Source organism: Jaculus jaculus, chromosome 4, assembly GCF_020740685.1.
Source record: "Jaculus jaculus isolate mJacJac1 chromosome 4, mJacJac1.mat.Y.cur, whole genome shotgun sequence".
NCBI classification, from domain to species: domain Eukaryota; kingdom Metazoa; phylum Chordata; class Mammalia; order Rodentia; family Dipodidae; genus Jaculus; species Jaculus jaculus.
In genome coordinates, this window is record NC_059105.1 from 36,930,577 (window position 1) to 36,945,473 (window position 14,897).

Consider the following 14,897-nt stretch of genomic DNA (forward strand, 5'->3'; position numbering starts at 1 on the left):
TTGAACTCATCCGAAGCCTAGGCAGTCTTTGAAGCTGCATCTGCCTCATCTTCCCAGGTAACTAGGATAATAGGCAGGCATCACCAGGCTAAGACTCAAAAGTTAAAAATAAATTGCTTAATTTCACATTCTCATCAAGTGAATAATGTGGTGAAGAAAATATAAGCTGTAGTATAACTGTATAAAACGCAGTGCTCAACGCAGGGCGTTGCCAGCATAAATAATGAAAGTGGAACAATGCAGAGAAGACGAGCATTATTCCCTGTGCAAGGATGACATACAAATTCATGGAGCGTTTCACATGTTTACATTCAAGATGGAGAAGTGACACAAGCACTGGTGTAGTGTTCTCACTGATGGCCTGACAACTAGCTCCAGGGTGATGGAGCCACTGGGATCATTCAAAACTCATCAAAACAGAGAACTCAACACTAAATCAGACATCTAAACAAGTCCACTAAGGCTCAGGGAACATTGTGGAAGAAGGGGTGAAGACTGTAAGAGACAAGGTGTGGGTAGGAATATCTGAGTCTGAGGCACGCTCCCCGCCACCCCCACACCGTCACAGAATGAGCCCGTCAAGATCCACAGTGAGTACCAGTAACACCACTGAGGAGGGCCTTCAGTGAAATGGGGTGGGGGAGAAGGCAAACCCCCCCCCCAAAAAAGGTTGTAAACAGTTGGTATTGAAGTCAATAAGCTAATGTTCATTTCCACTGCTAGTGTGGATGTAGACAAGGGTACCAGCAAGAATTGCAGCAGCATTTGCATTTGTCTTAATGTGACTAGGTTTCAGTAACATTAACAAAAACAGAATAGGGCTGAAGAGGTTAGTGGTTAAGGTGCTTGCCTATGAAGGCAGAGGACCAAGGTTTAATTCCCCACATAAGCAAGATTCACATGTGGCACCTGCATCTGGAGTTTGAGGTGGCTAGAGACCTTGGTGCACCCATTCTCTCTCTCTAATAAATAAATAAAATGAAATATTAGAAAAACAGAAGGGTTAGGTTAGTTACAACAGGGCAAGGGGCATAGCCCAAAAGTAGCATACTTAAAACCCTGGGTTTGATAATCTCTAATACTGAAAAAAAAAGTTGGTAAAGTATTTATCTAGGAAAGGTAAAAAGTTAAAAGACCAACCTAATATACTATTTGTTTAACTATAAATACAAATTTCTGATCTATGATCATTTACTATGTTTTGGATATAGCATTCAAAGTCTTATTATTATATATGACAACACTCAGCTAATGTATCTGTGTACATAGAATAATAAAAGAAATTCTACTCATCTGAGAAAGAAACAGTGGTCAAATTTCTGCTTATTAAATGCTGCATTCAATTCTTTGGTCTGCCCCAAAAATTTAGCCAAGGGTAAGTTCAAGTCAGACTAAATTGAGAACTAAAAGTCAACTGAAGAAAGTATCATTATCTTTTTATTTGATTCAAATCCATTGTAATATACAAAGCTAATTTATTATGTACAAAATAAGTGTACATTCTTAAAAATCATTAAGATTATAAATTTCCAAAGGACTAAAAAAGTGCAAAATTTTCAATTATTATCTTTGTTCATAATATACAGAAACAGTTCACACAAGAACTCATATACATATATTGAATTTTTAAAGAACATCATTTAATTAACAAAACATACATCTTATATATATCTTATATATTTAAGTTTAGAAGGATGAGGAAGGAAAGAATGAATTGCATCGAATAGTGACTTTGCTATGAGAATATTAATCAAATTATTTACATATCTTTACTAAATCTAAAACTTGTTCAACTTTAAAGACTTTTCTGCATACAAATATTCAATTAAGTCACAGTTTGCACAATTAATTAGGTATAAATAAGGCTTAATAGATTTTTCACGGTCAATTCCAGTAAAACAAATGAGAAGGAATATTCTAAGATAAATATGCAACTTTTCAACCCCCTTAAATATTTAAATAGCAGCACAACTTCCAAGGTTTTTAAGTTTTAACCTTTTTTCAGATAGCCTCATTCAAGGCTGGCCTCCAAATTTGTGACCATTTTCCTGCCTCAGCCCTCCTGAGTGCTAGGATTTTACAAGTGTGTACCATCATATCGAGCTATATATACACACACATACATACATATATATAGACAAGTCATTCTGAGGTTTCAGCTAAATCTCTGAACTAATGTACATATACATGTATTCAAGTTCCTCATTCCCTGTTCAAGCTGAAATGCTTCTAGTTAATCTGAGCCCCAGAAATTGGTAAGCAGATTAATCAAATATTCTTATTTTTTCTGCCTTAATTGATTCTTTCCTATTACAATAAATATGACAGAAAATGGCTGGCCAGGTATGTGACTACTTTTTGTTTATGTTTTTGCTTCAATTCTGTAAAAGCAAACAGAGGAAGGGAAACCTTACACAGTTAAAGAGTTTCTGCATAGAACAGAAGGTCACACAGGATGGAGAAATGGCTCAGCAGCTAAAGGCACTTGCTTGCAGAAAGTAGCACAATTTCCCAATAAGTTTTTAATGTGAAGTTAATGAAAATAAGCAGTACTACATAAAAAAGTCAATGGTATCACTTTGTACATTCAAAAAATTACCAATTTAGGGCTGGAGAGATGACTTAGTGTTTAAGGTGCTTCCTGCAAAGCCTAAGGACCTATGTTCGACTCTCCAGGTCCCACATAAGCCAAACATGCAAGATGACTCATTTATTTGGAATTCAATTACAGTGGCTGGAAGCCCAGATATGCCAATTCTCTCTTTCATATTAAAAAAAATTAAATTTATATTTAAATAATGAGAAAACCATCCTAAGTGGAAACACACAAGGAACACATATATGACTACTTTTTGCTATGTCAATCAACAGTCAGCTTTGAAACATGAATTAAAATAACGTAGTTTGAGATGGAATCTTGCTATATTGCCCAGGCTGGTCTGGAACTCTTGGGGGCCCAAGTGAGCCTCAGTCTTAAGACATCTGAGTAATTGTGACCTACTTCTGGGCACAGCTGAAGAACTGTTCAAATGAGTAAACTGTGTTATTATGTTAATAGTTGCAAAATACAAGTCTTTTTTATTTATTTGTGAGGGGAGAAAGAGAGAGAGCAGGAGAGAGTGCAAGAGAGTGAGAATGGGTGCACACTAGGGTCTCTGGATTCTGCAGTCAAACTCTAGTTGCATGCGCCACTTTGTGCATCTGGCTTTTACATGGTGAATGCGACCCAGACCATCAAGCTTTGCAGGCAAGTGCCTTTAACCACTGGGCAATCTCTCCAGCCCTGCCCTGGTAGGTTTTAAGTGTTAGGGAGAGGTCAGTGAATAAGTACAACTTCTTGTCCTTGTGGTCCCACATTCTTATTGGGAGAGACAGACAATGATCTACAGAAGTAACAGAATGGCAGCCTTTGTAAACAAGCACCTTTAGCCAATGAGCCGCATCTCCAGCCCCCAAAGACACATTTTTAAGAAAATAGGAAAACTGTGCCATGGGAAAAGAATGTTGAATTAGTGACTTTTCTCATTTCTGTCCTGAATTCTCAGCTCATAAAACAGTAAGTCTTCAAAGACAAATACCACTGAATTTGTGTCCTTTTACTTGACAATAAATCATTAGTTAGTCCAAATTCTACAAATGTTTTTAGAAACTACTCTCACATGACAAGCATACGGTGCTAATCTAAAAGGGCATATCCAAACCGGGCGTGGTGGTACACGCCTTTAATCCAGCACTCGGGAGGCAGAGGTAGGAGGATCACCATGAGTTCAAGGCCACCCTGAGACTACATAGTTAATTCCAGGTCAGCCTGGAACAGAGTGAGACCCTACCTCGAAAAACAAACAAAAAAATAAAAAAAAAATAAAAGGGCATATCCAATGAATCACCACCAGCTATCAAAACATTATCTGGCAGGTGGTGGCACATGCCTTTGATCCCAGCACACAGGAGGCAGAGAGGTAGGAGGATCACTGTGAGTTTGAGGCCAGCCTGAGACTACCTAGTGAATTCCAGGTCAGCCTAGGCTAGAGGGAGACCTTACCTTGAAAAACTTAAAAAAAAAAATTATCCGGCAATATAGCCACTTCAACACAGAGTTTTTGTACTAAACAAAACCATATTATTGCTACTATATTCTAGGATGGTCTCCAACTTTTTTTTTTTGTTGTTTAGGTCTTCAACTTTTTAACAAATAAAATTATATATACCACAATATGCCATATATATTAGCCATATGTGTGTGGGCATTTATTTATTTGGTGGGAGGGACAGGGCTTCAATCTAGCCCCAGATGATCTGAAACTTACTGTCTAGTCCTGGCTAGTCTGGAACTCATGGCAATCCTCCTACCTCCTACCTTAGCCTCCCAGGTACTAGGATTATAGACATCAGTCACCATACCTGACCATATGTGTGTATTTTTGCAGGCTAGGGAATGATTAAGTTTATTAAATCAGTCAAAATCCAAAGCAGTATTTAGATACAGTATATTTACTACATCCTGTTAAAAATCTGATTTGCAATCTCAAATTAACAACTATCTGCATTCAGTGGTAGAGTGCCTGCCTAGTACCCATGAGGCCCTTGATTTGGTCCCCAGCACTGAGGAAAATAATTATAATGCCCCATCCCAAGCTACCCCAGAATAATTAAAACAAAACAAAACAAAACAAAACTAGGGCCTCACATATTTTGGGCAATTGTACTATTGCTGAGGTATACTTTTAGCCCAAGCCCAAATCTCTCAAAAGTTAATGCTTTGTTCCCTAACACTTATGAAAAATTAAAGATGATTTCCATACAGAGGCATATTTACATAATTACAGTAGTCATTAGAAATACTTAGAGAATTTATTCAATGCATTTTTTAAAATTAGGACACATCTGTTTATAAACTTCAAGGCTATAAGAGATCTAATTCTGTTTTTTAAAAAATGTATGTTATTTATTTATTTGAGAGAAAGAAGCACACATAGAGAAAGAATGGGCATGCCAGGGGCTCTAGCCACTGCAAACGAACTCCAGGTGCATGTGCCACCTTGTCCATCTGGCTTTACATGGGTACTGGGGAACTGAACCTGGGTTCTTTGGCTTTGCAGGCAAGTGCCTTAACTGCTAAGCCATCTTTCCAGCCCTCTAATTCTATTTTAAATTAATTTAGCACTTGTTCCTCATTATTTTTATCTTTGATCAACATGTTTCTGGCCAGGTCTTGTAGGGCAGACCTGTAATCCCAGCTATTCTAGAGTCTGAGACAGGAGGATCACAAGGTCAAGGTCTGTCTGGGTACAGAGTGAGCTCAAGGCCAGCACAGACACTTGAGTGAGACTTTGTCTCAAAATAAAAGTAAAAAGAGGGCTGGGATATAGCTTTGGGGCAGAATGGTTACCTAGCATGTGTGAGGCCCTGAGTTCAAGAACTGCCCCAAACCCAAAATTTTATCTACTTTCAATTGTATAAAAAACACTGATAGGAGCTAGGCATGGTGGAGTACACCTTTCATCCCAGCACTCAGGAGGCAGAGGTAAGAGGATGGATCACTATGAGTTCAAGGCCAGCCTGAGACTTCATAGTGAATTCCAGGTTAGTCTGGGCTTGAGTGAGACCCTACCTTGAAAAACCAAAACCAAAACCACTGGCAGATATCAGGAACTACTATTAGCAAATATATACATTTTTAGAGGCAAATACTATAATTTTCAAATATGAAAGGTAAACAGCTCATTATAAAAATAATGACTAATGAATCTTTCAGTAACAAGGAAATGTGGCTGTTCTATATATGTAAAATCAAGATAAAGGCATAGCAAGCAAATTTTAGACAAAATGTCTCTCAGGATAATGATGAAATATTTTTTGAAATATATTTTGAGTATTAGGTTTGGTTTATAGAAATAAGTGAACCTAATTCATAGAGTGGAACATATTTTAAGATATAGTATACAATAATCCTGAGACACAATTTATTTTATAATAAGGATATCAAATAAAGAGATTTGGGAGGTTCAAAGTAGTACCTAGCCACTGCATACTTACTGAACGTATGGATAGTAAGAACTCGGCTCGCAGGAAAGTACAGTTCAGGGGAAGAGCACTTAGCACTTATCTAGCATGTGCAAAGCGATGGTTCAAAACTGGGTTTGGTGGCACATGCCTTAATTCCAGCACATGGAAGGCACAGGTAGAAGAACTGCTGAGTTCGAGACTAGCCTGGGACTATAGAATGAGTTTTTAGTTCCAGGTGAACCTGGGCTACAGTGAGACCTTACCTTAACAAAGCAAAACAAAACAGCAAAAAATGTCAGACATGGTGGTACATGCCTTTAATCCCAGCACTAGGAGGCCAAAGGAGGAGGATTGCTGTGAATATGATGCTAGCCTGAGATGCCATAGTGAATTCTAGGTCAGCCTGAGCTATAGTAAGACTCTACCTCAAAAAACCAAAAGCAAAAAAGTGCTGGGTTCAACCCCTAGCACTGGCTATAATCCACATTTTAAATAACATTGAAATGAAGACTGGTAACACTATATTGTTGCCTAATTCCATCAGGAAAAGCACTACAGGAAATCTCTACAGAACAACGTACTAGGTGGGATCATCTGAAACAAAACAATAGTATGTATGCATGAGAACTGTGCTCCTTAGGAAAAAATATGGAGAATGAATATTTGTTGACAATGGTAAAAATACTTAAGATTAATCACTTGCTGGGAAAGAATACTTTCTGTTAGTGATGGGAACACTTATGACAAGGTATGAATCTAGCTGAAAAATGAAAACATTAGGTTTAGCAAATTAAAAATGAAACACTTCCTCATATAAACCACCCCAAAACTATATTCTAAAAAATACTATATAGAAACCTATATAGTGTGTGTGTGTGTGTGTGTATGTATGTGTGTATATATATATATATATGTATATATATATATATATGTGTGTATATATATATATATACACACATATAGTTTATATATATATATATATAAACTATATAGGTTTAAGATCCTATTTACTGAAAAGTTCAACAATGTTTGAGCCTAACATCTTTATATAAAAATGCACACATACCCTATGCACCATATTATACTGTATTTATATTTAATACAATCCAGTACTTGAATATTTTCATTATAAAGGAGGTAAAGACAATTCTATTGATTTTTATAAATAAATATAGAAAAGGATAGGAGCTAATTTCGTAAAATATAGTTTAAAGCTTTCCTTAGTGATTTCTTAGTAAAAACAATATTAAGATTACTTAAAGGCAAATGCCTGTGTCTATCATTATTAATTAAAAATCTGGTACCCAAGTTTCTTGCCTACTTCAAGTGAAACATTAAAAAGTCTAAGGTTGGTCTGGAGAGATGGCTTAGTGGTTAAGGCGATTACCTGCAAAGCCTAAGAACCCATGTTCAACTCTCTGGGTCCCACATAAGCCAGTCACACAAATGTGACACAAATGTACAAGGTCGCACATGTGCATAAGGTGGCACACATGTCTGGAGTTTTACTACAGTGGCTGGAGGCCTGGCATTCCAATTCTCTCTCTCTTTCGTATTAAAAAAAAAGAAAAAGAAAAAGGAAAAAAAAGCTAATCTGTTGGGCTTGCCTCAAAAAAAATTTTTTTAAGTCTAAGATTAAGCATAAATTTTCAAATCAGAATTCTAATTCTAACAGCATACTTATTCCTTTTGGAAGCATGTATCATTTCCAATGTCAAATCTCTGGACAATAGCTCTGATATGTCTTAAAGGATAAAAGGGCAATCTTGCTTGTATTCTTTGTTGATAACAAAATAGTTGGCATTTTTCTCTTCAAAAGGATATACTGTCACATAAAGGAAACTGATAGAAACTTTTTATATAGCTGACACAAGACTCAGGTTAAAATAACTGCCACTCTTCATTTTACACACTTTCCTGATTTTCATGTACTGATTTACTTTTCATTTTTGCCTCCAAATCTCAGTAATAACAGCAAACTAATTGGGAATTTTTATAAGGCTTCCTTGTTTTCTAAGTGTACACAACTATTACATGTAAATGCATGAATAAATACATGCATGCATACATATATTACTATATTTACTGGCCTCATTTTCAAAAAATCATTATCTTATTATAGGCATTTAATCACCAAGATGCTTGCATTTTTATATTCATGATCACCAGTATCATGAAACAAAAGCAGATAACAAAGCTCTGCAAAAAAAACAAAAACAACCCCCCCCCCAAAAAAAAAAACAACTGGACATTTTAAAAGCCAGGTTGAGACTTGATTCTCATCTGTTAAAATGTTCAGCTAGCTGGGTATAGTGGCGCATGCTTTTAATGCCAGCACTCAGAAGACAGAGGCAGGTGGACTGCCGTGAGTGAAAGGCCAGCCTAAGACTACATAGTGAATTCTAGGTCAGCTTGGGCTAGAATGAGACTTTATCTTGAAAAAACAAAAAACAAAAAAGAAATACTCAGCTGTTATTCCATTCTAATGATATTTTAAAATTTCTTCCACTATACAACATATAAAGATGTCTATGAGGCCGGGCGTGGTGGCGCACGCCTTTAATCCCAGCACTCGGGAGGCAGAGGTAGGATCGCCGTGAGTTCTAGGCCACCCTGAGACTACAGAGTTAATTCCAGGTCAGCCTGGACCAGAGTGAGACCCTACCTCGAAAAAACCAAAAAAAAAAAAAAAGATGTCTATGAATATCATCGAAATATTACAATCTGTAAAAGTGTATCTTCCAGGGATTTTTATATATTGAGTTTTATTTCAGTGGGCTGTAGTATTTAAACAAGGTCTATATTGCTCAACTAATAGTACAATTATATTTGCTTATTTTAACAAAAAAGTTTCATTCTTCAAGAATTGGTACTATCCTCAAAATCCTACATTTTTGAGAAAAAAAACAACATAATGAATAATTCTGCTACATTCAGTGCCTAGTATTAGCCTGGATAAGAGATCTACTAACTGCACAAAGCTTCTTATGCATATTCTAAGATAATACAAGTTTTAGTTTCCTCAATTAAAGAATTTTTTCTCAACAGGTGTGGTGGCACATACCTTTAATCCCAGCACTTGGGAGGCAGAGGTAGAAGGATCACCGTAAGTTCAAGGCCACCCTGAGACTCCATAGTGAATTCCAGGTCAGCCTGGGCTAGAGTGAGACTCTTCCTTGAAAAACCAAAAAAAAAAAAAAAAAAAAAAAATTCCCTATCAAAGTCTTTTATTTTAATAATGCTTAAGCAGCCAAAATAATTTCCAATGGCCTCAAAAAATACATGGCCAAGCTGGGCATGGTGGTGCATGCCTTTAATCCCAGCACTTGAGAGGCAGAGGAAGGAGTATCATTTTGAGTTTGAGGCCACCCTGAAACTACATAGTGAATTCCAGGTCAGCCTGGACTAGAGTGAAATCCTACCTCCAAAATCACAAACAACAAAACAAAACAAAAAAACATGGCTGGGGCAGGGGAGATGGCTCTGGGGTAGGTGGAGCCAGGAGAGTCAGAAGCTCAGTCTGACATTGTTTTACAGACCTTTGTAGTGGCATGAGACCCTGTCTCCAAGGAGGTAGAACACAGATACCTTGAAGTGTCCTCTGACCTCCACTCATGTACCCTGGCATGTATACATAAACATATACACAAACACACTTAAAAAAAAAATCATTAGGGCTAGAGAGATGGCTTAGCAGTTAAGAGCTTGCCTGTGAAGCCTAAGGAGCCTGGTTCACGGCTTGATACCCCAGGACCCACGTAAGCCAGATGCCCAAGTTGCCGCATGCATCTGTAGTTTGTCTGCAGTGGCTGCAGGCCCTGATGCACCCATTCTCTATCTATCTGCGTCTTTCTCTCTCTGTCTGTCACTCTCAAATAAATAAACAAAATTTAAAAAAAATCATTAAAAATACATGAATAGTAAAAAAAAAAAATAAAAAAAACCTTACAAAGTTTAGATAAAGCTCCCCCAAATCATTATCTTACAATTTTTTTTGTGTGTGCGTGGCATGTATACATAACATGAATATGTGCTTATATGTGTGTGGGCTCAAGTGTATATGTGAATGTGAAGGCCAAAGACTGCTGGCAGGTGTCCTCCTCACTCACTGAGGCAGCGACTTGCACTGAAGCCAGAGCTCACAGATTCAGCTAGTCTAGCTCGCCAGCTTTACCCAGGGATTCCAGCTCTGCTGGCCTGAGGTTACAGGATGCCGGGGATCTGAACTGCGCTCTCCAGCAGCACAGCAAGTGCTTCATCCACAGAGCCATCTGACAGGTCAGCCTGCCTACCTGTCTGTCTGTCTGCCTGCCTGCCTGCCTATCTACCTACCTACCTACCTACCACCACCACCGCCACCACCATCATCATCATCATCATCTATCTTTCCTTCCTTTTCTTTTTTGCAGTACTAGAAATTAAACCTAGGGTCTTACACATTCTAGTCAAGCACTACCGCTAAGCTATGTCCCTAGCCCCCAATGAATTATTTTCCAAATCAAAAATTCAATTATGCTGCTTTTACTGAGGTAAGAATGGGATAGCTCTGGTGATATCATGGGTGGAACATGAGAGTGAGGGAGGGGTGAAAGAAATGAGGAAAACCAACAAGAAACTATGTCTCATATATCATAATTATCTCCATTGGTTTGTAAGACTTTTCCAACAAATTCCTAAAGTACTCAGATAAGGAAAATTTCACATTTAAATATTTTCTATTTTCTTTTTTAAATGCCTGTCTGGCTTTACATGGGTGGCTGGGGAATTGAACCCCAGGCTAACAGGCTTTATAAGCAAGCACCTTTAATTGTTGAGCCATCTCCTTAGCTCCCATATGTTCTATTTTTGAACCAGTTGATTTCTATTACTGATTAGCTATTTACAAAAAAAAAAAAAAAAACAAAAAAAACCCAGCTTTTTTTCTTGAATCAGACAATCTTAATGGGTTAGAAACATTTTACTAACCCTGATGCATAACAAATCAAGCTACTGAAGTTTCCCTTAACAGAATCCTTTACTTCTTACATTGTTTTTGCTCATTCTTAAGAGTATGGAGGAAAGGCCATGGGATATTGTGATCAACAGGAGAGAGAGAAAACACAAAAAGAAATTTCTTTTCTAATATTAAACTGAGAAAACAATTAGGTATAAGGAAATGTATGATAAGAATAAAAAGATTATTGATAAGCTTTCTATTGTTCACAGACCGTTTTAAGATAGCCATGCAATCATTTTTTTTTTTCCTGAAAATGTATTCAACATATAAATTCCTATAGAATTTCACGGATTCATAAATCTCTCCAAGCCCATAGAATCTCTAGTAACTTTGTTGTAAAATCTCTCTGACCTAACTCAAAAGATAGTCTTATAAAAGAACAATGTCTTTGAATTCCAAATTAAATCAATGTTTCACTTAAACATTTAAATAATAAAGTATAATATTTAATTACCTCTAACAAAAGTAACTAATTCTAGAAGTTGTATATAACATGTAATAGTAATTTTTTACATTATTTTATCTTAATGACTACTTTTAAGCATATAATTTTCAATTATTCATCAAATACATGATAAGCCTAGGGAAAAAACATGACACAACTGGGTATTACTGACAACTCATAATTATCATAGCAAAGCTACTAAAATACAGAGTGAAGCAGTTTTTGCTTAACAAAGAAAAAGCCAAGAACATCTGAATTTTCATATGTAAATTGTGCTGCAAATGCTATTTAGAAGACCCACTGTCAAAGTTACAAGTAGTTTTTACTTAAGTTCACCACTAATGAAATACATCTATAAAATTTATCTCTAGTTTTTCTTTTTCCTATTCATCTTCTGCTACTTAAGGCTAATAATATAACTTAATACATTATCATTAGTAGTATGCTAAGTAGCAGTAATGGTGGAATGAACCCATGTACCAGTTTAAATATTTGTATTTTAATCTAATTGTGCAAACCTTTAACTTCTGAAAATTGTACAACAGATACCTTTAAAATTAATCAAGACTTTCATGAGTCAATTGGTATTTTTTTAATGTGGTAGTCAGTAAACAGAAAAACAATTTTCTAAAGAATCTATGAAATGCCATTATCTCTCAACTGTCCCATTAGCTATACTATTTTATAGAAATACCTTAACACTTAGTATTTCAAATAACTTAATTGAACCTAAATTTTTAATACTGTAAGTTTGTTTTTGAAAATGGGTTGAATGCTCTTCAGAGGTGAACCATTAAATTGAATCAAATGTATTTTCTCAAATCCATCCTAGTAATCCAGACTGGTTAATGACACTAGAATATGTTAACCAAAAATTTTTTTTAAAAAATGGGTTAATAGTAAACCTACATCTACCTGCTTTTATTATTTATTATTTGTCTGTTTTTGAGACAGGGCCTTTCTATATGCAATCCAGGCTGGTCTCGAATTTACTTTCCACCTGCTGAATCTCCAAAGTGCTGAGATTGCAGGTGTGTGCCATCATACCTACCTCAACCCATATCTTCACATCTACCATACTGAGTTTTGGTAATCCCTAGATGATTTTCAGGGATAAAAATTTTAAAGCTTTTGGGAGAGTGGAGAGATGTGGTTAAAGTGACAAAGCAATACATGAAATTTCAGTTATCCAAGACAGAAGACGGAAATAATAATCACTTGGAATCTTGAGTATTATATTCCGTTTCTCCAGCTGAAATCTGGCTGAGCCGCTTGCTAGAGCCCCACAATTTTCGAGAAATCTGGCCCAAACGCATCTGTTTAAAGTAATTCAGAAAAATGGAAAATGGACGTTAAGAAAAGATACATAAAATCAACACATAAAGCACTGATTGTGTAGAATGCAGAATAGCTTTTGTTAGCATAATCATCACTTTAAAGATTCTTGATTAATAATCAAAGCTTTTGTTTATTTAATCAATTTTTTCGGTAGTAGAGATTGAACCTAATGCCTCATGCATGCTCGGCAAAGAATCCGCTGAGCCCTCTCTCCCTGTCCCTCTCTCTACTTTTCATTTTAAGACACTGTCTTGCTAATTTGTCCAAGCTGGCCTTGAACTTGTGAATCTTCTGTTTTAGTCTCTTAAATAGCTAGGATTACAGGTTTGTAACATCAGGCCCCGCTAAAGGCTTCTCACCACAATTTTCAGTTGAGAAAGATCTAGTGCCCATTTGCAAATTTAAAATAAGAGGTCCAGGGCTGCGGAGATGGCTCAGTAGTTAAAGGTGCATGCTTGGAAAGCCTGATGGCCTAGGTTCATTTCCCCAGTACCTATGTAAAGCCACATATACAAAGTGATGTGCACATGCACGTGGAGTTTGTTTCAGTGGCAAGAGGCCCTGGGCATCCATTCTCACTCACTTCCTTTCTCCCCTTTGCAAATAAGTAAATAAAAGTATTTTAAAATAAAATGTCCCAGTTATGTTAAAAAGATTCCTTTAGCAAAAAATGAGTATAAGCCAGGTGTGGTGACAGACACCTTTAATCCCAGCACTCGGGAGGCAGAGGTAGGAGGATTGCCTTGAGTTCAAGGCCACCCTGAGATGACAGAGTTAATTCCAGGTCAGCCTGGACCAAAGTGAGACCCTACCTCGAAAAACCAAAAAAAAAAAAAAAAAAAAAAAAAAAAAAAGAGTATAATTTGGGCTAGAAAGATGGCTTAGCAGTTAAGGTGCTTGCCTGAAAAGCCAATGAACCCAGGTTCAATTCCCCAGAACCTATATAAGCCAGATGCACAAGGTGGCACATGTGTCTGCAGTTCATTTGCAGTGGCTGGAAGCCCTGGTGTGCCCATTTTTTCTCTCTCGCTCAGTAAAATAAAATGCAATAAAGAAATTTAAAAATGAGTATAATTTTATTGAAATAACATCCCCCTCCCTTTTTTTAGGTAGGGTTTTGCTCTAGCCCAGGCTGACCTGGAATTCACTATGCAGTTTCAGGCTGGCTTCAAATTCACAGTGATCCTGCTATCTCAGCCTCCTGAGTGCTGGGATTAAAGGCATGCCTGCAAAGCCTAAGGACCTAGGTTTGATTCTCCAGGTCCCATGTAAGCCAGACATACATGGTGGCCCATGTATCTGGAGTTCAGTTGCAGTGGCTAGAGGCCCTGGCATGCCCATTTTCTCTCTCTCTCCTCTCTGTCTCTAATAAGTAAATAAATAAAAATAAAATCTTTTTAAAAAAGCCTATGAAGGTACGAATCACATATTGTTCACACTGTCTGTACCATGTAACCACCCTTTGCAGAATATAACAAATATTAATTAATCAATGAATAAATTTAAGAAGCAAAAATTTCATATAATTTGATGTAGTCACTTTCCCATGTACAATCTAATTATTATTTTCTTTTTTACTTGAAACATGGTCTTACTATATAGCCTAGGCTGGCCTTGAATTGACCATCTTCCTGTATCAGTGGGTTGATCTTGTACTATTCTATTTTTTGTAGCTGAGCTACAATCTTTTTTTCTTCCTTTCCCCAATTTCAAAACTAATTTGTTTACATGGGTGTGTGTGTGTGTGTGTGTGTGTGTGTGTGTGTTCTAGTGCATGCCAGGGTCTCTTGTTCCTGCAAACAAATGTCCATCCAGCTGTATGTGGGTGGCTGAGGAACAGAACCCTGACTGACAGGCTTTCTAAGCAAGCACCTTTAACCACTGAACCATCTTCCTAGGTCCCTGCAAATGGTGATTCTACTACCACCATTTTTGAGTGGTGACTTTCCTAGGGCATGTTCATTAGAGTGATAAGACAAGCCTGACACAAAGATACCATTGGCTCTGGATGCTTGTATTACTTTTCATCTCCAGATTAATCTCTGAAACATTATTTCCATGTATATATTATTATCCTGTCATTTCTGGTATGACTTTCACACAATAGAACAA

General features: G+C 36.9%; 1 protein-coding gene and 1 non-coding gene across 2 annotated transcripts in view; one reads left to right on the forward strand and one right to left on the reverse strand.

Moving 5' to 3' along the window:
- Positions 1 to 203: 203 nt before the first annotated feature.
- LOC123460478 lies at positions 204 to 307 on the forward strand. The gene has a single exon (XR_006637032.1). It is a non-coding gene; the product is annotated as a U6 spliceosomal RNA (small nuclear RNA).
- Positions 308 to 11,916: 11,609 nt separating this feature from the next.
- Nbeal1 (neurobeachin like 1) overlaps positions 11,917 to 14,897 on the reverse strand; it is a 203,095-nt gene continuing 200,114 nt past the window's right edge. The window contains exon 56 of the mRNA XM_045147952.1: positions 11,917 to 12,763. Within this exon, the coding sequence (XP_045003887.1) occupies positions 12,662 to 12,763 (102 nt within the window). The 3' untranslated portion in view covers positions 11,917 to 12,661. The remainder of the gene's footprint in view (positions 12,764 to 14,897) is intronic.